Source organism: Schistosoma haematobium, chromosome 6 (genome assembly GCF_000699445.3).
Source record: "Schistosoma haematobium chromosome 6, whole genome shotgun sequence".
Taxonomy (NCBI): Eukaryota; Metazoa; Platyhelminthes; class Trematoda; order Strigeidida; family Schistosomatidae; genus Schistosoma; species Schistosoma haematobium.
This window is the reverse complement of record NC_067201.1, coordinates 7,938,117-7,965,451: the sequence shown is the minus strand read 5'-3', so window position 1 is coordinate 7,965,451 and position 27,335 is coordinate 7,938,117. Positions and strand designations below refer to the sequence as shown.

The 27,335-nt window shown below is 31.8% G+C and overlaps 1 protein-coding gene across 1 annotated transcript in view; it reads right to left on the bottom strand.

Moving 5' to 3' along the window:
- Positions 1-4,231: 4,231 nt before the first annotated feature.
- The window catches only part of MS3_00008439 (uncharacterized protein), a gene marked incomplete at both ends in the record, with an annotated part of 62,724 nt that continues 39,620 nt past the window's right edge, over positions 4,232-27,335 (bottom strand). The window contains one exon of the mRNA XM_012937058.3: positions 4,232-4,801. Coding sequence (XP_012792512.1) covers positions 4,232-4,801 — 570 coding nt within the window. The remainder of the gene's footprint in view (positions 4,802-27,335) is intronic.

Below are 27,335 nucleotides of genomic sequence, written 5' to 3'. Positions count from 1 at the left end.
AAATAGTTATGTTACGTGAATTAAATTTCCTAATTTTTTCTTACCAAATATCAGTGAAATATAAGTTGATGCAAACACGAAACTGATAATATCCATCACTGCATTGTTATTCCAGTTATAATTGAATGATTAAGACAATGGATTAACTCACATTTTAAAAAAAAAACTAAATATAGCTGACAATCTTTACAGTAGATTTAATTTTAGCTATGTGATTATCAGTCTGAAGAGATTAAATATTGTGACGTATCATAATTAGATAGACAGAATATCTTAACATTGAATCTTTACGTTAGTATAAATTTCTGTCATGATTGTACTGTAAGTCTTTTTCTTGATAACTGTCAACATGTATTGAAATCGAAACTCTAAATAAGCTTCTTAGTTCCAGACTGCTTAGTTAGGGTTCATGCAATACTTGTGATGTTAGATATGATACTTCTTTAAACACATAAAAGATTACACGAGTCAGTCTTTATCAGACTTGAGGTTCTGAATATTTTAAACTTATCACAGATTTTTAATTTCGTCAAACCTGCCATCATGAATCATAATCGTTACTACTACTATTATTACTACTATTACTACTACTACTAATAACAATAATAATAATAATAATTCCAATACTAATACTAATACTATCACTACCGCTGTTTCGACGTTTATCTTGATAATTTAATGTCGCTAATACCAATCTGCAAAGTTAACTTAAGCTAATGCACATAAATGCCAGATTATTTATTGGTGAACTGATTAAAATTCTCTATTCATTCATATCAACTGTAGTGTGTGCAACTTATACTGACGTAAGTAGTATATGATGTTAGCCGTGAACAAAAGGTCTGGCAGCAGAGAGACAAGAGGATCGAACAGTAAAGAATGGAAACAAAGTGCAATTTGTATGGAAATGCAAGAACAATGAAGTCTGAGTCATTTTGGGACAATCGATGAACATTTTGCAAATTAAGCATTTACTTAGATTCTATTAACAAGTCCTGTAATTTTGTGTTACATACATTCGATTGTTACCACCCGTGTTTTGTTCACTACACAACCACTTTTCGTTTTGTTTAAACTTGTTCAATGTAATTCAATTACTATTTTTGTAATTCCGATTTTCTTGTTTTCTTTGTTCATTATTTTAACTTTCATGAAACTGGGTTATTGGGCCTCTTTTTCAAATTAGCAGATCTTATCCTTATTTTAATTAACTTCTTAAATAAATAAAGAACGGAATTAAATTGTATTAACGTCAAACTACCTAATACATAATTCAACACATGATATCTTCTAGGAACTTCCTTGTCAAAGATGGACGAATGGTTTTGTAATAGTTGGGCAACGACTTTCTGGAAGATATCGAAATAGAAACCACAATGTAAAATTCTCGTTAAATGATATGTAAATAACTCCAAAAATTCACACGACAGCCTCGTTTGGGTTCCGTCAGGGATATAATCAAAAATCTAAAATTATCAACTGTAAATAATGTTTTTGGGAAACTACTTTGTGCTAAACTATTACCCAATGGTATTTAGATGATGAATTTGGAAGTGGTCAACATGTGAATGTGAATATAACTTATGTAGTGTAGAATATGGTGAAACTTGAAGAGAGTGAAGAAATGTTTATGAATATGTATACAAATCACATGCTAATAACCGTAGGCTAAATACATTGCTATAAATTATAGTCCTGAATAAAATTACTTAACCTGACAGTCAGTCATAATCCCAAATTGCCATGGGATGCACGAAATAAGAGTCAATAAATAAATGAATTTTTGTATTGATAATGAAAAATAGACTAGTTTTTCATGAAATATGCAAACATTATAACTGATTGAAGGAAATGAAAGTATGTTGCGGATATATATAAGATATGAGATGAGTAAAAAGTCGAAAACTAAAGTTATATTTACTGTATTGTCATTAGTTGTCATAATGCAGCTAATCAATCATTCGATCACTTACGTCTGCCTAAATATACAGAGCCTTAGCTGTCGGTCTAGTTCCACTGAAGTCTATTAAGTACCCAGTTTTTACCATGGGTTTCCAGGTTGTTTTTTTTAATGTTCATGTTCTATAAAATAATATTTGGTAATTCCAGATTTTTGATTATTTCCCTGAAGAAAATCAACCAAGACTCGAGCGAAATGTTACAGTTGTTTAGATTTTGTTGATAGGGAATTTTACATATTTATTCTTCTTTTTAAAGGCCTTAATAGACAGTCAGATAGAGAAAGTATGGATTCATCACACTGTAAAAAATAAGTCAAAATAGTGTATCTTAACCGTTCTATCTCCAACAACTATCAATTAAACCTAATATATATGATAAAAAGTAGAAAGAAAATTTATTTTGAATCACTGTGCTGTTAATATGTGGGATGGAATTTCGACCAATCTTTGTTGTACTATGTGCGTCCTGTAAGGATTGCCTTGACATACCCATTGTTTCGCAAGCTTTTACGAAGAAAAAAACATATATTAGTTGCACATGTATGTGGTTATCTGGACTGAGTAGCTTGGTGGATAACGCATTGAGTATCTGAGTTCTAATGTTATTATGAACACTGATATGTGGCAAATGTATCCCCTTGATAAGTTTCAAATAGTATGAAACTTGAATTCGGAACTCTGTTGTTAGCCATTTATTTTATTTTTAAAAAATCAGTTTGCCACGAGACGTATTTATTCATTTAATATTACTTCTGTACTGACCAGCTCCAATGAATGGGGAGATTCTATAAATTAACGCAGATAAATTAGACTTCATCCCATTAATTATATGAACTCAGTAGTTATAAAGCTTAGGTTGAAAGGTACTGGATTCGAACTCTAAAGTGAAAAACAATATTGAGATGTAGATACGTTCAACTGACGAGTCTCAAAAAGAATGAAATTCATTCTTCTCAAATTCCACTACTAGCCACTATCCATCTCCGCTTAAAATGTTCAGAATCTACTAATAATATGGAGACAATCTGTACGGGGTACACTTATATTCCCCCCCCCTTCAAAAAAAGAAGAATGATCAATTACAGTCCGAAACAGCCCCATAGAAACGTTTGGAAAAATCAATATAAATGAAGTCATACTTTTATTTATTGAAAATTTTATTTCTTACAGTATAAATGAGACAAGAAACAAACACAGAGGATTCAATGAGAAGATAACAATTAACTTTGTATATTCGTTTGTTTGCTACTTTTGTCACAAAAATAAAAGAAGACAGACAACCATATATTATTATATTACTTCCGGTGTTAAAATCAAAATAGTCTTAATAATAATAACAACAACATTATTTAATCATGTAAAGAAAACAACATTCACATCTCATTGTCAACACTAGATTCCCTTATTCAGTCACACACACACATTTGTCTATATAGATATATGCTAAGACACACACACACACACAGAGAGGACAAGGAAGAATAGAATATTTTCATTGTCAAAAGTATATTTTCAAAGAACAACTGATGAAAGATATTAATCCATATGCTTGATACTGTTTCTTTTTTCACTCATTAGTTACTCTCACATAAGTTGACATTGATTTGAAGAATGTTGTTAAACTATTACTTCACTATTATTATGATGATTATCGTTATATATCTTCATCTTTAGGCAATATATCGCTAATGTTGTAAAATTACATTACACATAAATACAAAAAGTCTCTTCTTATATGAAACATTAAAACTTAACAAAAAGCCGACAACTACAACATGTAAGTGTATACAGGTATGTAAGTAAGCAAGTAATTAAATGAGTACATAGATGATTAGATAAACAAATAAACTAAGATTAACATCAATATCAGAAGATAACAAAATATATAGATAAAAGAAATTAAGTATAAAAATGCAATAATACATTATAGATAATATTGAAAAAACATTTTCCTCTCCGTATACAAGCACTTCACACAAGTGTATTCTTATTCAAAGTACTAAAATGCTTGATAACTTGTAGGGAAACAATGAAATAGAGGGAGAGAGAGAGAGAGAGAGGAAACCATCTCGACTCAACATACTTGATTAAACGACTAAAATCCAGAAAAAAAAATAATGTAAACAGTAAAATTTTAACATACTTTACATGTCAAGATTATGTTGAGAATAACAGAGACACACAATGTGAAAAATATTGATGTGATGTAATATGGATAATCACCTACAATAATCATTTGAGGATAAGTGGTATAATAGAAGAATAGCAAGTTATTTTCTGTTATCCTTATTGATTTTTATCGTTGTCATTGGTGGTGGTGTTTGTTCTTCTACTGTTTTAATCGTTGAATTTGACAATGTGTTCACAACATTAGGAACTGAATATGAAATACTTGTTGTTTCACAACAACTATCCGATTGATCAGATTTTCTATTCGATAATTTATCGATAATTGTTTCATGTTCCATATTAGAGAAATTCCATTCAACATCGGATTTGTGTTTGGACGATTTGGACAGTAATGAAAGTGAATCATCAATATTCGTTGCATGGATAGATCCACTGGAATTTTGCTTAGTTGTTTGATCAAATTGTTGATCAGTAGCTTTCATTTCGTCATGGTCTTCTTCTTCTTCTACATTTTTCTCAGCTTCCATTTCTACCTCATCGTCACCTTCCACACCGGGCAAAGAGACACGATGTGCTAGAACAGCTTTCAAACTTAATCCATCAGCACCTTCTAAGTCTACCAAACGACGTTTTTGTTTGAATTCTTTACGTCTTGATATTTCTTCAGGTGTTAATTCTTCTTCGGTTACATCAGGAGCGATAGGTAGTTTCTAGTGTCAATGAGAGAGAAGTTCGAAAAAAAGGAAATTGTTCACAGTAAAATGAAAAACTTCACTGGGGTTAAGTAAAATTGTTAACTGAAATTGTAAAACGTAAAAAAATGACCGTTCGTTTTATTAATTTTGAAATCTTGTTTTTTCTAAAGCGGATACAATGTGTCAGTAACGATATCTAAATATTCGTAAGCTTCAGTACTTGCTTAGTCATGAGATTTAATTCATTTCTTCAATAGTTGTTTTAATAAAAAGGTTTAACTTCGTGGGAGAAAAAACAAATGGGAATGCCATAAAATAATCAATAATTAATTTGTAAGTGGTATCCATCACGGACTGAACTCAGAGGAGGTGCCATTATAAACCACGACACACTTGATTGCTATCTCGTCCTAGTATCAAACTACTCACCTTCAAACATTCATGAATTGAATGTAGGATTCTCAAATCTCAGGGTTATTCTTAAGATCGCAGGGTTTTCATTTAATTGTAGAAATTCTCGACTTTAGTTGATCTATAAAATTATGTATTGATCATCCAATGAAATCTGATTCACTCCTACCATAACATATCTTCACAAACACCCTTAGTTACCTAAGCTTGTTACCACCCGTGGGATATAGACCAACAACGAGGGATCTACAATCAACTTTTTTCCTGGGCTCCTCTTTTGGATTGTTGCTAAGGGCTCCATAAACCCTATTTAATAATTATATAATCTCCCTTACTAGTGATCCAGTTTGAAATGAGTTATTGAGAGTTTCATGAGTTGTCATTTATGACCTACAAGAATATCTGAAGTAAAATAGTTATCATTAATGAAATTAGATGATTGACGCTTTATAGCTTATAGTAATTGATGATAAATATTTCTTCTCCTACTTGGATGAAATCAAACTGTTATAACGTTTCATCATTTGTAACCATATGAACAACTTCAATTAATTACCATAAACATCCCTCTATATACAATAAAAACTTTGTAACGAAATGTTTTATGTTATATGTATCTTTCTAACTATAATCCATGTCTTGAAATATTGAGCTCTTTACGTGTACAACAATTTGAGTGTATATTTAGTTGGGTAAATTACTCATTATCAAATTATATTGTTCTAATTAAAATTCTTGATTATCATCGGTTTTATATGAACTTTATATCATATTTTAGGTTAGTAATATACGTATTTATTCTATTTTATCCCTAAGGATTATGTATTCTCTATATTTTATTAATTCCGTTTAGTTGGTAACAACTATGTTGTAAAAAAATGTTTCTTATATTTGTTAATCTAGAGATTAAAAATTAAAAATTAAAACAAAAATATTCTGAATTAAATTCATTTGATGTTGTTTTACTTGTATCTTCCCATTGTTATTTAGGACTGTAATTGATCAGTCTCATATTGGCATATGTGCATCCTGTACGGATTGTATCGATATTGTCTGAAGTCACAAGCAATTTTTAAAGCAAAAATGGATAGTGGTTAGCAGTGGAATCCATGACGCGTGTTTCATCCTATTTAGGACTCAACAGCTGAATATATCTACCCCTCAGGGTTGATGTTCATCCTGGAATTCGAACCCAGTACCGTTCGCTTTAAACACCATCGCGTTATTCACTTAGCTACTATGTCCTAATAGTCACCTGCTTGTGTAATGAGGTGAAGTTATATTCACTTGGTATTGTTTACTTGTCTCTTCCCAATGTTATTTAGGACTGTAATTAATCAGTCTCATGTTGGCATATGCGCACCATATGTGAATTGCCTCGGTATAGTCTTAAGTCACAAGCATATTTTAAAGCAAAGATGGATAATGACTAACAGTGGAATAGAACGAAACGCACGTCAAACTGGATTCCACTGCTAGCCACTATTCATCTTTGCTTAAAAAAAAACACATTCCAGATTACAGCAAAATGTTAGTCGATTTATTGTATTGAAAATATTTCAGCCAAGCTGATATTATAATATTAAATTGAACTCAATAATTAATTGGACTGAAAAAGCACAAACAACATTGATCTGATTGATAAACATGTTATACTAATTAGAATGATCAATAGTTAACTGATCTCAATAGTTTTGTGTATAATTTCTTTCTATGATTTGAAGTGAAAGGTATTAGATTTCAGTCTCTATGTTGATATTAGTTATTTGTTAGGCTCTAGATAAGATGACATTCAAATTCTGGATCTTAATGCTAACCATAGTTCAAATATATTAAACATGAGCTTATAGTTGTTACATTTTCAAATTTACAGTACATTTTTATATCTATCATTGATGAATTGAAATTGATTTAACAATTGGAAGTGAATTAAACCAAACCTTATCCATTGAAACTAAGCAGTTAGCATTGTTCGACTCATCAATTGGACATTCCTGTTCTCGAGCCCAGGATCCATAGTTCCATGATAAGGCTTTGGCACGTGGTTTGTTACCCTATTACAGAGTCTGAATATGTACTGCCAAGAAGTTTAACTCCAAGATGATATATCTGTTAGATGTTTCAAAATTTTCAATAGCTATCAAATATAGATCGATCCATGATCTTTATAAAGTTTGAAAATTTTACACAAACTCCATATTGTACGATTTCACTTTACCAAACTAAATGTTTAAATAATTACTAATACAACATATAGCTAGATAATTAAACACTATAAAACTTTGTTTTTAAATATATTCCCTTATGTTTACTCGAGAAAATAAACTACTGCATTGATGGTCTGTGAAACTTTGTGAAAATTCCCATTTCGACTTTTGGTAAATAAAGAAGGAACAAATCGAGCGAAGAAATATGAAAAAGAGAAGGAACAGAATATTTTGATGAATGATCGTCATCGTATAACAGAGCACCATCCATCGTGGTTGAGCAAAGGACAGGTAAAAATGATTAAGAGTTCTATTCTCGCTCACTTGGTTGACACATGTCATCAAGTTGAACTGAATAAAGCTTTTAAAGTTATCTACCATATTTCATCGAATATGCCACATGGTTTACGAGTTCGTCGTTTGCACATTGCTGAAGCGATTGCAATTCATGTTCATAAACCTAACCTTTGCATCGAAAAGAAGTTTGTACAACCACTTTCGTGACCTTTGCCATCGGTATATGGGCGTCTGTAGCACAACACTGATAAACTATTTTCTTATTTCTTCCATTTTTTGTTTTTTGAACTTTGTATTTTACTTATTCTCAACAATGATCTCTTAATTCTTACATAACTACTATTCTAATGACCATTCATCAAAATATTCTGTTCCTTATCTTTTTCATATATTATGTAACGTAGCAACTGCTTGATTTTCGAATAATTACTTTGTTTATTATTATTAATAATCCTCTTTCTTCCAATTACTCAATATTAATTTTGAATCGAAATGCCATTATGTAATTGGTACGTAACATATCCACTCGACGAGTATTATTTCTGATTGAGATCATGAGCCGATTGATGTTAGACCATTTAAAACTTGAAAGCACTGGAGAGCCGTCTCGTCCTATTGTGGGACTCATCAGCAGTGCCCATCCATGATCCCGCTCGCGGGGTTCAAACCCAGGGCCCTCAGTCTCGCGCGCAAACGCTTAACCTAATAGACTACTGAGCCAGCATCCAATGGTGTTAGTGTCTAACCTCAACCAAAGGCATTTCTTCACCCGATTCGTTCCTTCTTTGTTTCTGAAACTGACAAGCATAAAACAATGTATAACAATAAGGAAAAAAAGGGAAAATTTATGGAAATAATTAGTTGTCTCAATAATAACCAACATATTTTCCTAAATAAATCGAATTCCTCTATAAAAGAGAAAAATAAAATAGAACCATGATTTCGTGGGAAAATATAGTCTGCTGATCATAATCTAACATAGTTTGTTACAATGTTGTGATATTTACCAATTACAATGTAAAACAAAAACAAAACATGTTGAACGAATTAAAAGTTATAATTTCTTTGGATAGATAGATAGATATCTTGGTTAGTTAGAAAGAGGAAAAATTGCCCTGGGCAATATTATCCATTGAAAGAATTTGTACTTTAGTTTGGTTTCCTAGTTGTAAGAAACTGAAATGTTAATTATACACGAAACAGCTGATATAATCATCATACTATCATTACTACTACTGTTATTATTATTACCATATATACAGCAAGTTCAAAACTTATCCGCTCATAGTTTTGTTAAGAAAATCATCCCTGACAAACATACAACAATATATTTTAGCCAAGAGATAATAGGTCTAAACAACAAGATAAACTTTATTATACGAAAGAACTGATTATTATACAATTCTCTTATTTTTCTCTATTAACAGTTCCTGAATAAAAGACAGATTTGATGATTAAGCAAAGATGGATAGTGGTTAGAAGTAGAATCCAGGACGCGCGTTTCGTCCAATTTGGGACTCGTCAGCTGCATGTACCTGCATCTCAGAGTTGATGTTCACTCCGGGATTCGAACCCAGTACCATCCTACTCAAGCGCCATCGCGTCGTCCACTTAACTACTGAGTCCTAATAGTCAACTGCTTGTGCAATGAGGTGAAACTATTTTTACTAGGTGTTGTTTGCTTGAATCTTCCCATTGTTATTTCGGACTACAATTGATCGGAATGCACATATGCCAACTAGAAACTGATCGATTGCAGTCCTAAATAACAATCGGAAGATACAAGTAAACAACACCTAGTGAAGATTTGATTGTTATTATGCATTTTTTGTTGACAATATCTTAATTAATCTTTCGTTGTCAATTAGAATAAGCGTAAAACTATTCTCGTTAGATATCAGTAATTTACAACTGTGGTGTGTGCTACTTATGTAGACATAAGTAGTATATAACTCTGGTCAGGAATAGAACGAGAAAGCAATAAGTATGAAAATACAGGAACAATGAATTCTGAGATGATTGACTAATATTTGCAAAAGGAACAGTCACGTTTGAGACAACTGATTGACATTTTGCAAATCCATAGACTTTTATATTTCTGCTTTTATAAATAGACTTAGTTTTTAATGAACTATGAAAGGTTTTTTTAATTAACACTTTAATCAATACATCAGTAAAGAAACATTAGTTGGATTATCAGGAACAATGAATTATAGCCTGTATCACAAACTGACAGTAGTTTAATGACCATTGATAAATAGGGTAGAACTGAACAGAGCTCTTTTGTTTAAGTATAAGATTCTTCATTGGTTCAGATCTACGATCATATAGTGGATTGATATAAACTATAAGAGTTAGCAATCTCTAAAAACTTGTTTCGTTGATAAATAAACTATACAGATACTCATTCACTTTTGTATTGCTTGTTTTAATATCTGTGATTTATGACAGTATTGAGACAATTCACATAGAATGCACATCAACAGGAGGATTCAAACAAACAATACCAAGTGAACTTAAACTTCACCCCGTCGCACTAGATAGTGGCTGTCTGGAATCATTAGAGAAGTAAATAATGTGATAGCATTTAAAGCGAACAGTGCCGGGTTCGAGTCAAAGAGTGGACATTAACTCTGAGATGCAGGTACATCCAGATGACGAGTCCCAGATAGAACGAAACGCACATCCTGGATTCCACTGTTAGCCGCCATCCAACTTTGCTTATTATACAGGTACTAGTTGAATTATGCTGAGAATATAAATGAATACATCTAGAAACTAGAATAATGAAAGATTTTTTAAATGTTAAATATTGTAAACTAAATAGTCTGTAATATATATGAAGTGGTAGCTATGAACCACAAAATATTTTAACCTCAATCTACCCACTTCATCCTTGTTAACTGCATAGTATCAACCAACCCTAAAACTAATGGGTGTGGTTTGAAGTTAAGTATATTTATTTATACCTGACTAATGAATGAATAAACGATATGAATGGGCTGCTAATATTATTTACTTTCGTATATCTCTACCGATATAACTTAGCATAGCTTGAATAAATGATGTTATCGGAAGAAGAAAAAAATCTTTTTTTAATAATTTGCTATTAAATTTATTTATAAGTTTCTTTTTTCCAATCTAAGGAAATTTGATACAGAAACTCAGTTATATTGGTAGAACCAGATACAGTTCGCTTCAAAACTGTTTATTTATTTATCTATCATATTGATAAAACGGAACCATAAGATTTCAATGACGAAACTCATCATGTTAAACAACTCATTGATTGACAACTCATCTAAATTGAAAGGCAAATCACTAAGTGATAGGTTGTTTAGTTAAAACCCGGACGAATATGATTAGTGTACTGAGGGGAGAAGTGAATTTTAAACACGATACATATTTAGGATTAAGTAATAAGTTTATACATATTGATATGAAATAATCCTTCAAATATTATTAATCATCCTAAGAATACAACTGCGCTGTCTGCATGTTAAAACTCTTTTTTTTTAATAACCTCTGCAACCCTATACTAACAATTATCATGTGCTAACTAGTGGTTAGGTTCAAGACGTAATTTTCGAAGTTCTAGTGAGAAGCCATAACCAATAGAGTCTAATCCATGTCGTGTGGAGACAGTTATCCTGCACAGAAAATAGATGAAGAGTTGCGCAAGATGGTGGATCAATCAAAGTTAGACATTAACATCGTTGAACGCCAGCTCAGTGGTCTAGAGGTTAAGCGTTTGTGCCTGAGACCTTCGGTCTCAGGGTCGAGTCCCGCGCGAGAAGTCGATATACGTTACTTAGGAGCTCCATACTAGGTTGAAATGGCCGTACAGTGCTTCTAAGTTTTCAATAGTGGTCTAACATTGATTGGCTCATCACCTCAATTAGTACTCAATAATTTCCACAATCCTATACTGATAGAGAATATCCAATACTAAGTCCTATCTTCATAGCTTTCAAGTGATGTGAATTATACGTAACGAGGACAGTAATGAATAGTTCACTACCGTTTCCCTAGAATCGATATTGTGTTCAAATGTAAACCATATCTTAGTATCGAACTAATCATAAAGAAGTATTTCTTCGCTTAAGTTTTAGTTTTATAGGAAGATATAGTAGTGATTAAAGTTTCAACAATAGAAAACAATATGTTTAGATAAATATCTAATAAACGCAACTGGAATATATGAAGTGAGAATATACAATCTTCACATTTCACATAAACTGCTTACGGTATAAACATAAATTAATCGTTCTATTCTTCAGTTATTTTGACATCACTTTTAGATAAATAAGAGAAATGGTGAGAATTCATCTCTTATGTACCCAGGCCTGTATTTGTAGAGAAAATTACTTAGAACTTAGTGTCCTAAAAATATCTAGTATATAAATAAGCGGATACATAGTTTAAAGGTAAACACCTATTTACCGTGAAACAGTTATTCAAATCAAGATATAAGGTGTATTGTATGCTTAGTGAGAAATGAGGTTATCTATCTATCTATCTATCTATCTATCTATCTATCTATCTATCTATCTATCTATCTATCTATCTATCGGATTGTTACCGAAATAGATATCCGTGGAATGACTATGATATTCCATAGATTGCTTCGTATATTATGAATACTTTCTTTAACACGTACATATGTCATCAAGAATATAGTTGAAAATCAGTTACGTTTAACATGAAAATGTGACTGATTTAATCAACGTAAACTGATTCACTAATCACTGTGATGATTATGAATTGATTAGGCGTGAAAATATGAGCTATTTGAATATGATATAAAATTTCTGAGATACCAAATTTATAACCCTTATAGGTTTGAAAGTCCATACACTATAGGATTTACCAATTTACAGATAACAGTTATCAATTCTTCCTATTTTGCAATGGTTGATATTAGATTGATGTACATTTCAAAGGCAAAACATTATCCATTCGTCTACTTTATTTGTTTATATTTGAAACGGCTTTATAATCTCATAATCCATTTTCTAGTGGGAAGCCGTTACTAATGGAGTTCAATCAGGTCTGTTGTGAGATATCAGCTCACTGAAGACAGTGGTGTACGGTGGCGCAACTTCGTGGATTGGTTGAAGTTAGACATTAACACCATTGGATGCTGGCACAGTGGTCTAGTTGGTTAGGCGCCTGGCGTGAGACTGATGGGTCCTGGGTTCGAGTCCCACGGGTTGCGGGATAGTGGATGCACACTGCTGAGGAGTCCCATACCGAGACGGAACGGTCGTCTAGTGCTTCCAGGTTCTCCATGTTGGTCTAGCTTCAATTGACTCATGATTTCAATCTGTGAAACTTCTAAAACCTCCACAAAACCCGCCTCTGATATTTACTAATTGTCAACAATATAGTTTCAAAGTTATCTGATATTAACAAATTAACTAGTCTAATCTAAACTTAAATTTTATTTTATTAACAGAATTTGTGTATGTATTAGATCATAAAACGTGTGTTAGATTTCACCATTCATTACAGTGACATTATATACAACATTCATAGTGCAAAGATTGCCAAACAGTGTATACATTCACTTGCTGTTGTTTTACTTGTATCTTCCCATTGTTATTTAGGACTGCAATTGATCACTCTCATGTTAGCATATGTGCATCGTGTGCGGATTCCCTCGATATTGCCTTAGATACTGAGTTCGAGTCCCAGAGTGAACATCAACTCTGGGATGCAGATATATCCAGCTGACGAGTCCCAGATAGGACGAAACGCGAGTCCTAGATTCCAGTGCTAACCACTATCCATCTTTGCTTAAACATTGTATACGTTTACAAAAGGAGTTATTGAGTATGTTATTACCTAATAAACTATAAAAATGAATAATATATAAAAACAATAATGTATTCTTACTGTTCTAATCTATTATATATATATAGGATGAGGTTGAATTGACTAAAATCATATACGCTTAAGTGTCGATTAGCGGCAATGTATTTCAAGATATATTACAGTAACAACTGCCACTTGTCATTACGTATCAAGTCATTTTGATCGAAATAAACTTGTTTACATAATGTAGATCAGAGATTGGTTGAGATATATAGTACTATACTATTTTATTCATTTACGTATATGACTTATGAGCTAATTTAGTAATAATGGAATTTTAAAAAAAAACACAAATCATACAAATAATCCCATTAATTGCAGTATCCAAAACATTAAATTGTAATGAATGATCACCGAGTTTGTTTAATTATTAGTGTCGATTAAAATCTAGGAGTAGAATTTCACCGCCAGCTACATTTAACCACTTAATAATATTAAAGCGTAATTATTATGGTACTTAGATTGGTGACTGAGACATTACAACTTTCATCAACAGTAAATCGAATTAAATCAGTTATAATCTGATGATCAATCAATTTAACTATCTTAATCCTACAAAAAGTCAATCACCGCACAACTTGCTCGATGGTAACGTTACAAAGTACATGTGGAATATACTTAAGATCAGTTGAATAATTCCAGCGGTTATATTGTGCTTTAATCAACAACAAAAAAGTTCAGATTTACGTTTAGAAAATAGGTCACAAGTTGTTCATAAATTACCATAAACGTTTAAAAACATTGTCCTGTTTGATTTTATCAATATAAACTGGCCGATAGAATAAATAAACAAACAATCTCAGCTTGTTTTGATATGAGTTCATAGACCGAAACAAAACAAATGAACACTGAGTTTAAAACACTTTTTAAAAAAAACAAGCTATCACTATGAATTTTCAAACTGAGCAATTCTATCATATTAGCTATTTTATTTATTATGGTAATACACTTGACCTCGATATAATAGTGTGTATATTTTCATTTCAAGGTGTACAGGAGATTACTGACATTATTTACTGGCCTTGGTTGGATTATTGATGTAAACCAGAAAAAACTAAACTGTAGGGGACTCGACAACGTTGCTCGAAGTAAAGCTTGAAGGTCTTGATTTTCATCGCCTATAAACTTACAGATATGGATCGGTGTGGAGTGTTATAGTAATAACATTTGGTTCTTGGTTTTCATTGATTGTCAAATACAAATAATTCTATTATATGAAGGCTTATTTATCAATATGATATATGCGGGTATGTCGTTTTGAATGCAATAATTAATGGTTACAGTTCCTTATAGTTTCTAATTCGAATGCCGTTTGTGTTATTGAGTGCTTGATATATGATCTTGATTATTCCGTATGTTTTCTCAATGAGAATTAAGTGATCTCAAGAACAAATTAGATTGTAAGCAGATATAAATGACAACTAGCAACGGAACCCGGGATACGTATTTCGTCCTATTCGGGACTTGTTAGTTGGATGCACCTGCATCCCAGATTTGATGTTAAATCCAGGACTCGAACCCGGTACTATCCGCTTAAAACATTACCACGTTATTCAACTTTGAGATGCAAGTACATCCACATGACGAGTCCCAAATAGGATGCAACACGCGTCCAGGATTCCATTGTCAGTCACCACCCATTTCTGCTTATAATGGTTGTGACTTAAAACCATATCGAGGCAATCCACACAAGATACACATATGCCAATAAGAGACTGATCAATTGCAGTCATAAATGAATTGATTAAGCTTTACTGTATTTAACAGTTTTCTATTAGATAAGTCATCTTGTCATAAAAATTATCATTCTGAGTTTGTTAATTCAATAGGTTATATCAGTCCATTTAAAATTTATTTATAAGTGTTAGGTAGCGCGATAGTAAATTATCATTTAGTCAAAGAAGACTTAAAGATGTTCAATACTTCATGTCCATCAGTATTCTAATTATCTAGGATCCATTTTAATGAATGAATAGTATATCTACTGTAGTCTTTTTTCCTGGAACATGGAAAATATGTCTAATTCTTTTGTTATAAGTATTCACAATATTTGACTGGTTGAGTATCCACTTAATAATGTTATATCCTGCTTGGTCAAATTATTTAATAACATATACATGTTCTTCAAAGTGCACAGTAGTTTATGTACAATCTTCCTAATAACGTAATAAATGGTGACCGAAATTTCAAACGTAGTATTTGTAACAATCTTGTACTAAATGAGATAGTTACATTATGAAATTCATTGTTAGATTAATTGCTATCTTCATTTTCGTAACAATCAGTTTTCTATAACTGACTAGATCACATTCCCATCAGTAAGATAAATAGTTACAACGGATTGATTACAAGGAATTTAGTCAGTTTTATTTGTAAACTTTAAACGATTAAATTTATCCAACGCAAAACCCTTAACCACCTAATTTGCTTACTACTTGCTGTTCGTCTGTAAAACGTACCTTAAATCTTGAGTAAACTAATCATTACATTTGTATTTGGGTGTATATCATCCAGTGTCAGCGACATTACGACTGAATTATTGTTGAGTCTATTGAACTCCAGTAGGACCGAATTATTTAAATTGATCAATCAGTGAGTAATGATCAATGTGATTGTCATCTATTTGTTTAGTGTCGACGGAATTCAGTAGATCACTTTCCAACCACTTAAAGTATCAACATAGTGCATGCGATATTGAATCCCTCAGACCAGTAGCCACATTGAAACCTGATTGATGAAATCCGGTAACCACAAAAATCACTACTCAATGATCAACTAACTGTTCTTAATTCCGGTTTCTTCAAAGAAGTTTGTAAGTGACATCATCAATCATTTTGTAATAGAGAGTACTAAAAGCACAGCACTTGGGGAAATACACCTCCACATTGTTCTGATCACTGTTCAAGTAATCATACACAATAAACATATTAAGTAGTTACAGTGATGATATTTTATTACACTAAAATTTCTATTTAATGATTGAAAATATTGTAGTATTGCTGAATTTCCGAATGAAAACAAAATCGCTACTGACTGATTCTTCGTTTAATATAAAATACCATCATTCATAAGCTAAGTACAAAACTAGTGAATTAAGAATTATCATGTTATAAATGAATAATTATAAATGAAAATAAAGTATGAAAAAGGAATCCATTAGTCTTCATGTATATTTATCATTCTGTTAACTAGAATTAACATGAATCAATGTCCACTAGGCAACGTATTACTGGTTTCTTACTTATTGACTAATTAGTACAAATAAACTAAATTTATGGCTTTGGTTTTGTGAAAACCTTTGAACGTTGAATAGTTATGATACATAATGAATCTACTTAGTTCAGAGATCACAACAACTCTAGTAGTAGTTAATGTTACTGTTGCAGGAAAGGTAGATGATATAAATAATAACATCAAGTACTTATATCTTGTAGATGTAAGACAATGTTTGTCGTTATAATTTTGATTATATAACTTACTGTTATTATGATCTTCATTACAATATCATAATGATAATGTATTTTTCATACTTCTTCAAGAAGTCAGCCCATTAGCATTTGTTTGAAACATTACATAACTTGTCTAACAAGTAAAGATTTATAGAATTGACTTTAAACGAAATCTCACTGATTGAAATCATGAGTCAATTGAAGCTAGACCACCTTGGAAAACCTGGAAGCACTGAACGGCCGTTTCTTCCGAGTATGGGACTCCTTGGCAGTGAGCATCCACGATCCCGCACCCTGCTGAGGAGTCCCATACTAGGATGAAATGGCCTGCCAGTGCTTCCAGGTTTTCCATGATGGTCTAGCTTCAATTGACTCATGATTTTAACCAGTGAAATTTCTAAAATCTCCACAAAACCCCTTCTTTTAATGTAATCGTGTTTTTTTCAATATGGAAACTGACGAAGCAAACAAAAAGATATTATCACATTCATATAAGCACCGCTTTAACCATTAATAATCTGGTTCATTCAACCACACATATATCTTATCAATGAGCAAGTTAATAATCAATTTACTGATAAAATATATTCTCTTACTGAATCAATTACTTTTTATTGATATTCTGATGAGAGCTATAATAGTAGTAAACTGCTTTAAGTAAATTCTTTATTGATACCTTTTGTTAGTTAATATCATATTCCAAAAACAGAATGAAATCTTAATCAAGGTATAAAATTCTAATTAATTCCTAATAAATATATATATATTAGAATGAAAGTTTGTGGAGATTATAGCGATTTTATTAGTTGAATTCATGAGTCAATCTAAGCTAGATCATCATGGAAAACCTGGAAGCACTGGACGGCTGTTTCGTCCTACTATGAGACTCCTCAGCAATACCCACATATTCTGGAAATAGTTTCTTCAATATTTGGATTATATCTAAGCATTAGTTTGTTTGTTTGTTTTTCTTTCAAAAGGACTAAATGGACCATTTTTATATTGAATAAGAAACTAGTAAATATCCATATATGCTAATGAATTAACATTAATAGGTTAACAAAATACAGCTTACAAGTAAATTGTATTAAAATGATCGTGATTTTACACTAATCCTTAAACGAAATGACGCCAAGTTAACTGAATTACTATAATAACATTATTAGTAGTAGTTATATCATTATAATGCTATTTATGTATTTGCTTATGCATATCTGAATACTATACAATATGATTTGTGATGAATTATAAATGAGTCAGTTGTCCTGTTGTTGAACATTTGACTAATTTTAATCATCGGGATTTTCATTTGGAACCATTCATCAAGTTAGAAAGACTAGTTCTAAAAGAAGTTGTCGTTTTGAAATTTGTACCGAACTAATGCATCATTAATTCATTGATTCAATCCAGGAGTTGATATTTAGATTTAGTATATCTGACTACGTATTTTGTCATGATTCTAACACTATCATTTCATATTTTTAATAACTTATTTCATGTTTCATTGCATTTTTATTCTCACATTTGCTTATCCTCCTTATATGAGTTAAGTGGACAATTATTTTTCATACCTATCTTCTATATGTTATTTTCACCTTTATCACAATTTGATGATTAAATAAGTAAACACTTCATTACAAGTGCAACGATTTTCTATTGTATATTTAAACTGGTATATATCAAATAACTATAAATACAATCCACTTGGCGTTGTTTTACTTGTATCTTCCGATTGTTATTTAGGACTGAAATTGATCAGTCTCTTGTTGGAATATGTGCATCCTGTGAGGTTGCCTTGATATTTATTTCCTCAAGTCACAAGCTTTTTAAGCTAAGACACTGATCGAATGCAGTCCTAAATAACAATGGGAAGATACAAGTCAAATAATACCAAGTGAATATAAACTCACCCCATTACACAAGCAACTGGTTATTAGGACTCAGTAGCTAAGTGGATAACGCGATGGCGTTTGAAGAGAATGGTACTGGGTTGGAGTCCTAGAGTGAATATCAACTCTGAGATGCAGGCTCATGCACCTGACGAGTCCTAAATTGGACGAAACACGCGTCCTGGATTCCACTGCTAGCCACTATCCATCTTTGCTTAGAAAACTATAAGTACAGTTGTTCTGTCTTAGTATGAACAATTATTGAAAAGATATTACTGACAAGTGCCAACTAAGATGAAGCGTAACTTCATCACGTTTTCCTGTCGGCTATCTTCAATCGTAGAATGAAATTTTATTCGCCAAACTATTTTTATTATACCTCATTCCAAATTTATGTTAAAAACTGACTACCGGAAAATCAGGTTTACATCTCATGACTGGAAAATGAATATCCGGTAATCAATTAATTATACGTATCAATACCATGGTTAAACTTGATAATTTCAAATAAATTGAGCATTGGATAGAAAGTTAATAATAAATATATTTTTTGGTTAAATCCAAATCTGTAGAAAATTATATAGAGAATATAAGTTCAAGAAAAGTTTACTTCCTTTTTAATTTAGATCATGATTACCAATGAAAATCAAAAAGCCATTGACAACTATTCCGTTATAATATGGGATTTCTTAGTAGTCCATATCAAAGATCTCATTATATAGGGGCTCAATTAAACGTTTAACCTTTAATCTTCTAACCCATATCCAATAGTACATACGTCTACAATCAATTCATTGATGATATTGTTCAACTATCTACAATTTCCTACTCATTAGGATATAACAAAAAGTCATTTGTATAAACCTTCATTTTTTCACAAAAAGACCCGTTGTGAATCCTGGATTACATAATAATTGAAGTATGAAGAGATAACAGAAGCCCCTATTACATTAACAGTTTATTACAATATGTTTTCACTTATTCAAAATCAATAAAGTGTAAAACAAATCATTGATTTCTTTTTTTTCTTTTTCTTCCTTGAAAATGTTAAAATATTATTGAAACAACCATTAAGTCAAAGTGTCACTCTATAACAACTAACGTTTTTACGTCAATTATATTACAATCAACAACAACAAAATATGTGCTTAAAATGTTACGAAGAACTTCTGTATTGAAAAAAAACTTAAAACAAGAAACACGGTAACCTTTTTTTTAGTTTTTTATACCAACCAAAAGTTTCCCTGATTAAACTCATAGGTCAGTTGAAGCTAGACCACCATGAAAAACCTGGAAGCACTGGATGGCCGTTTCATCCTAATCTGGGACTCCTTAGTAGTGCGCATCCACGATTCTGACTCACGAAATTCGAACCCAGAACTTATCAGTCTCGCACGGGAGCGCTTAACTACTAGACCACGGAGCCGTCATCCAACGGTGTTAATGTCTAACTCCAACCAACTCATGAAATTGAGCGACACATTCACAATGGTATTCAATGATTTAATATCTCACAGTAGGACGAAACAGTCATCCAGTGCTTCCAGGTTTTCCAAGGTGGTCTAGCTTCAATTGACTCATTATCTTAACTAGTAAAATTACTATAATATCCACAAAACTCCTTCCGATTTATTTTTATGATGAAGTGATTTAATCACTATCTATCTACCTAAGTAAAGTGTACATGATGACTTACTATTGAATATTCAGGTATAATACATAACTAATATATTTATTAGAAAAAAAAATTGATTAACAACAGTTCAGCGGTTAAACAATTGCGGAATGAAATAATTACTAATTAGATATCAGGTTAAAAGAAGTACACTGTCGTAGAATATATTGACTGTACCAAAAAGTAGAATCTACATTACATGTGAATTAAATGGCGTTTATCCTCACTATCTGGTCAATTTTACTGGATTCTCTGTTCAATGTGTTTTAAATACATCCAAATCAATTGTAACTTGGGTATATGATGACTCAAAATTATTTCGCAGGGGAGGATGAACTCGGAAAATTTGCAATCCGGATGTCAACTCCGGATCTTCAGGAAAGGGGAGGTGTGTTATGTCCCAACAAAAACAATGAATGGTAACTTTTGGGATCCATATTAAGTAACTAAACTATGCATATTCATATTCCTCTTATTATGAGCTTTCTTTTGACTCATAAACTATTATTATAAGTTATACCATTCTTGAGTTATACCCAGTATATTAATTACTACCTCCCTCATTCACAGCCACATCCGGCTAATTCTTGTACAAATATTGTCTCATATTTTATTGGTACGTTGTGGTCTGTTTGATTGGTATATAAACTCAGTATGTTTGAAATATAATGATTCATATCGCAGAGACTGAGACTTGTGTTGTGGACTTAACTGGCTGGGCTAGGCGGAAAGCAGGACCAATCAGGACTCTAGGCTGCTCCCACGTGTTTTATGCGTCCTTGGTCCGATCGACAATTCACTGCTCTAATCGGCGATCACAAGTTAGAAAAAATTGCTACTTAAGACTCGTCTCCTGGATATAATTACCATGTTCAAATATTGATATTGACACCGGGACTCAAACCTAATCTATTTTTTATATCTGACACCAAATGAGTTATCCAATTAACTACTGATCTAACTTGTTCAGTTAGCATTGTGTAGATAAATCCGGCTGACGAATTCCAAGTAGGAAGAAAATCTCATCTAGAATTAAACGTTTAGCTTTCATTAATATCAGGTTGATTTGTAAATGATACATATTTATCATAGAAAACTTATCGAAGTTCACAAATTCACTTAGAAACATTTTGATGGAGTTTTATTCTCTGACCTAGATGGTTTGGTCATGGAGCTTTCATCGTTCTTATGAACGACATCATCAGCACAATCAGGAAAATTATGCACAAGCATAAAAACAAAAATCAAACCAATGGGAGATAAAATCAAAACAAAGAAGTAAACAATAACAGGTTTAAGGTCAACAAGAACCAATCAACATCGAAGTGTACAGAACAATCTGTGAACCACATGTGGAGAAATTCGAACACTTCACTTCTATCTGAAGTTTGTGCTGTTGATGTCGTTCAGAAAAGTGATAAAAGCTCCATGACCAAACCATTCAGCTCAGAGAATAAAACTCCATCAAAAAATCATTCATCTGAGCTACAAATCTTCTCTACCACTTAGAAGAATATCAAGTAAATTGAAGTTTATTAATCAAGGACTACATCAAACATAATCCTGTACTTAACATACTGATGTAGAATTGAATTATTTTGTAAATTACATATAGGGAAAACAATACAGAAAATAAATAATCATATAGACATATATATGTACCATAAACTTTGCATAAATTATTCGATTCTTTATAGATGAAATGAATCAACTTTATACACATATATGAACACATTATGAGTATTCATAATAAGAATGAACAAATATAAGTGATAATTTCATTATATTTGGTACACTACATGTTACTTGCTTCATGGTTCTACACACACAAATATAGTTATATGGTCTTTAAAAATAATTAATAAAAAAAACTTTTATCCAAGTCTCCACAACTACATCTCTAAATTAAAGGAAAAAAATTATAATGTAAGGTAATTTTGTAAGCAATGATGGATAGTGGCTAGCAGTGGAATCCAGTTTGACGCACGTTTCGTCCTATTTGGGACGATACAAGCCAAATAATACCAAGTGAATGTAAGGTATTGTTTGAATAACATATACCATGAAGTTTGCTATTAGTATAAGTTTACAGAGAATGATATTGAAGAGACTTAAGTAAGTCAATAAATAAATCAATCTCCGTATTTAGACCATATTAAAAATATCGTTCATTTCTTCTCAATTTCAGCGGATTCTGTAAAGATATTAGCCCCTTTGTTATTATTTTACATTAATGAAGTATCATGGCCGAATTTTCATACAAGCTATTATGCATATATAAGTGAGTAAATATTTATAATAGTGGGTACATTTAAAAATAAATGAATATCCAAGTGTTTACCACATGGTCTTAGTATTATGTTGATAAATTAAAGTATCGATACTCTTATTGACTTTAAAAACTTCTAGTCATCATTGACCATTTTTAGGACACATCCTTTCTTCTGATAATAAATAAGCTTACACAAGATCATTCTAATCATATATGAATATACAGGAAATTTTTACCCACCCAACTACTGTTTATTATCATTCGTGTCGTACAAAAGGGGATTAAACGCTATTGACACTATTATTCAGATTCATGAAAACGTTTAATGTAATCAAAAATAAATCACACCGAAATTTAAAAAATCCAGTCACAAATAAAAAAAATACAGTCACTATATACATATATATACATCAATTTCGGAAATTTGTGTAGATTGTAGTAATTTGATAGTTGAATTCACAAGTCAATCTAAGCTAAACCATCACTGAAAACCTAGAAGCATTGGACGGCCGCTCCATTCCGGCGTGGGACTCCTCAGCAGTGCGCGTCGACTATCCCGCACGCTGGAATCGGACCTTCAGTCTCGCAAGCCAACGTTCGACCTTTAGACCAATTAGTTGAGATTTAGGTCTTTAACGGTGGTCTAGCTTAGATTGACTCATAAATTCAACTTTGAAATATATACATATCATTCAGTTACTAATCAGGATACACATTCACTAAGACTATTTACGAAATAACATCAAACAAATTGAATGTTAATCATACGAATTATCGAGCTACGCGTATATATCAACAGAACCAAGTTAGTGAGTAGTATTTATATCCAATTGCAGAATACGAAAGGCATATAAAATACAAGTGTCTTCTTCATGATTAACAATATAATGAGAGTTTATTCATTATAGAAACAAATGATATACTTTTTTACATCTACATATGGCAAAATAATGCTAGATTTGAGACTTCTGGTTTCTTTTAACTGTAGAAGAATATTTAGAAATTAATAGAGGAACACTAGTACCTTAAGGATTGTAGATTCCTTTGATCATTGAAATATCAAAACACAACACAAGTAACGTCGAGTGAGTTACACTAGTGACCACAATGCAACATGATTGATAGAGTCTGATCAATACTAAAAGGCCATACTCACATGACAATGATCACTACTCAGAGATCAATTAATGTACATTTTTCTATTCTAGATGCGGCCAGTCAAGATTAAAATGGCCCAGTGGTAATGTCTCACACTCTAAAGTCGGGTGATATGGGACCTAGTTCCACTGGGACCACAAAATTCCTCAAGATTACAAGTAAGCTTATGAAACTAGTGCCAACTAGCTTTAAACCATGTTTTTTCAAAGTTTCCTATCAACTGCCATGAATCATTTAATAACTGATCATTTTGAAGACAAGTGTTGGTTGGCAAACTGATGGTTTTAACTCAATATCTGGTTAATTGTCTAATCCCGCCATAAAGAGTTCAGAATATTTAAAATAACACTTAGAACCTAATATGATGGTGATTGATATGACGGGAAGAGAAGTCAAAATTCGATTAATTTACTCATTATGAGTTTTGTTCAACATTAATTCCGTTTTGACTCAACGTGATGATTATTCAGTGTAGTATTCGGTTTTGTTTTCCCTTATAATATTTCATCAATTTCTTATAACTGTGAGTATTTTTTATATATGTGATTTCATCCTGGTTATTAATCAAAATGGGTCTACAAATCAATATATAAATGAGTGTATTTTTGACTAACGTCGTCCTCGTCATGTTTTGGGGTTCATAAATCTTTACTTATACCAGTCTTTGTGTTCTTACTTTTAGATTGTGGGAATCGCAGCGGTCCATCGTTTCGAGTATAAGTGATAAGCGTTTCCTACGCAATAATCAGCGACAACCAAGTATAACAACTAGCGTCCAAACAACAAAACATATCAGTGGCCAAAATCTATAATTCCATATTAAATCTAATCAGTAGTTTTATTTATTATTGACAACTAACATTTATATTAAAGGTAAGCTGTAACAAAGAAAATTAAAGTACACAAAAACAATATGATAACCGCTATGGATAATCAATCAGGGTAGGCTAAAGGTAAGAATAAATTGTTTTTTGAACATATAAAGGGGGTTTCGCTTTCCGTATTGAATGTGTAACATTTTCGAACAGTAACAAAAACAGAATGGTAAATAAAAAAAGTTAAATTTTCGTAGTTTTTACATCAAATACTGACAGTTTAGAATAATCCATTGTTCATTATCAATCATTATTAAAAACTTTGACAGTAACGGTAACCTCTATTCATCATCTAAACTAAGATAATATAAGAGCCAAAAAAAATAGATTGATTTTGTTGTTTTTGAATAGACTTTATTTTTCATTAAAATCATGAACTGATATAAGTTAAACCCGTTTCAAAAACCTGGAAATCCTGGACGAATATTTTGTCTTATTATGGAACTCTTCATCAGAGTCCATTCACAGTCCCTTCATGCAGGAATCGAACCGACGACCTTCGGTCTCACATACGAATGCTTGATTTCTAAATACCTTATTATTATTGGAAAAGAATGTATTCACCCTTGATGGAATAAATATATGATATTTTTGAAGATATGAAACGTGTAATTTAGAACGTTTTTGTAACTGGATGAAAAATAGTGTATTAGTGATGTTTTACTGCTTTTACGTAGATAATTTGGTATATTTATATGCATAAAGTGAAAATACAATCAAATATGATAGCTGATAGTCATCCTTTTTTCTTAAATTGAATTGAATCGACTTTTCATTCGTTTCTAATGGATATCAACAACAGGTGTAAAATATATTACTAAGTAAAAAGGAAATAATTATAATTTGGTTAAAGAGATTTTATAGAGATTTGTTTAACTTGTATGGTTGATCTAGTTCAAGCGGTTCTGACATCTCAGTAGTAAAACGCTATACTATAGCTTGAATAGACTGAAGTTGAACTTGTGTTACTGGACTCCATTCCAATGGTCTTAAAGGTAAGGCTTGCATCGGAAGACTTGTATGTACATAGGTTTGACCATTGATAGAGCATGATTATACACTACTGAGAAGTCCTACACTAAGAAGAAACGCCTTTTTCACGACAGGTTATTTAAAACAGTAAAATGCGGTGATATAGTTCATCTTTGAAAAAATTATGATGTATTCCGTTAATGGTGTATTCAAAACATTCACTTTTGTAGTTCACTTCACGGACTAATCTTGGACGAAAACCACTGAAAACCAGGAGGCACTGGCAAGTTATTTCACCCTAGTATGATACTCATTGACATTGTACACTCTTAACCCTTTCAAGAATCGATACGCAGATCACCAGGTCTTGCGACAAAGACTGAACGGAAGTACCATACCAGGACTAAATAACTATCCGATTTTCAGTGGTTGCGTAACAAAGATCAATCTTTGATGTAAATAATGAAATTCAAAAATCTCCACAAACCACTTTAGCTAAAATTTGCTTATCAAAATATCTTATCCGAAAAGCGAGAAGGATCAAATCGATAAAAACCTAATAGAGATTGTATCATAATACGAGGAATAAGAAGTTATATATTTTTCATTATTAAAATAGATTTTAAGGACATTTTGCCTATATCGAGCATAGTTCTACTGAATAGGTCACAAAAGACAATTGTTATGTACGTCCTCATTTTACTTTGATCATTGAAAGTCCACATTTTTGTCAGATAAATGAGATGTTTATGGCTGTAGTGTAATCAGGTTGAGAGTTACCCAACTTAATTACAATATAATATTCATTAACAATATCTAGATGTTAATTAAACAATCTTATTCAGTTCAATCATGTAAAGAAACAAAACCAAACATATATGCAAATAAACAATGACTGTTTAAAGTTGACATCAATAAATTGTAACCAACGTTATGTTTATCTAGCCCTTTACTGTTAATCGACTTCAACCAAACAAGGTATATTTTACTAGTCTCTAGGCTAAGTGACTCAAAATCGCCTAAACTGTTTTGTCACTAAGTCCTTGGAGTTAATCATCAGAAATCCCTGCTTGACTAAGGTTTTGTGTTGATTAGCTCTCAATATTAGATCAATCGCAGACTGGTAAAGTCTTCTGCCGTCAAAATGAGTGATGCTGGAGTTAATCTATCAGGTGGCATCAATTTTTACTTGAAATTCCAATCACGTTTTGCAGAAGATCAATTAAAAAGAAACCTAATCTACTGAGGGTTCTCAGTTGATCAGCTCAAACCGTCTACATTAACAATAACAACAATGATAACAATAAGCACAATAACATTTGATACTGATATGGAGAGCCAATCAGAAGTGACCTAAAGGACACACTGAAGGCAGGTTGAACATCGGGGCTACCTGTTCCTGCCATCTAGATATTTCAACAAGTTATCGAATTTTGTTTGTTTAAATACATCATTATGGCTATTAAT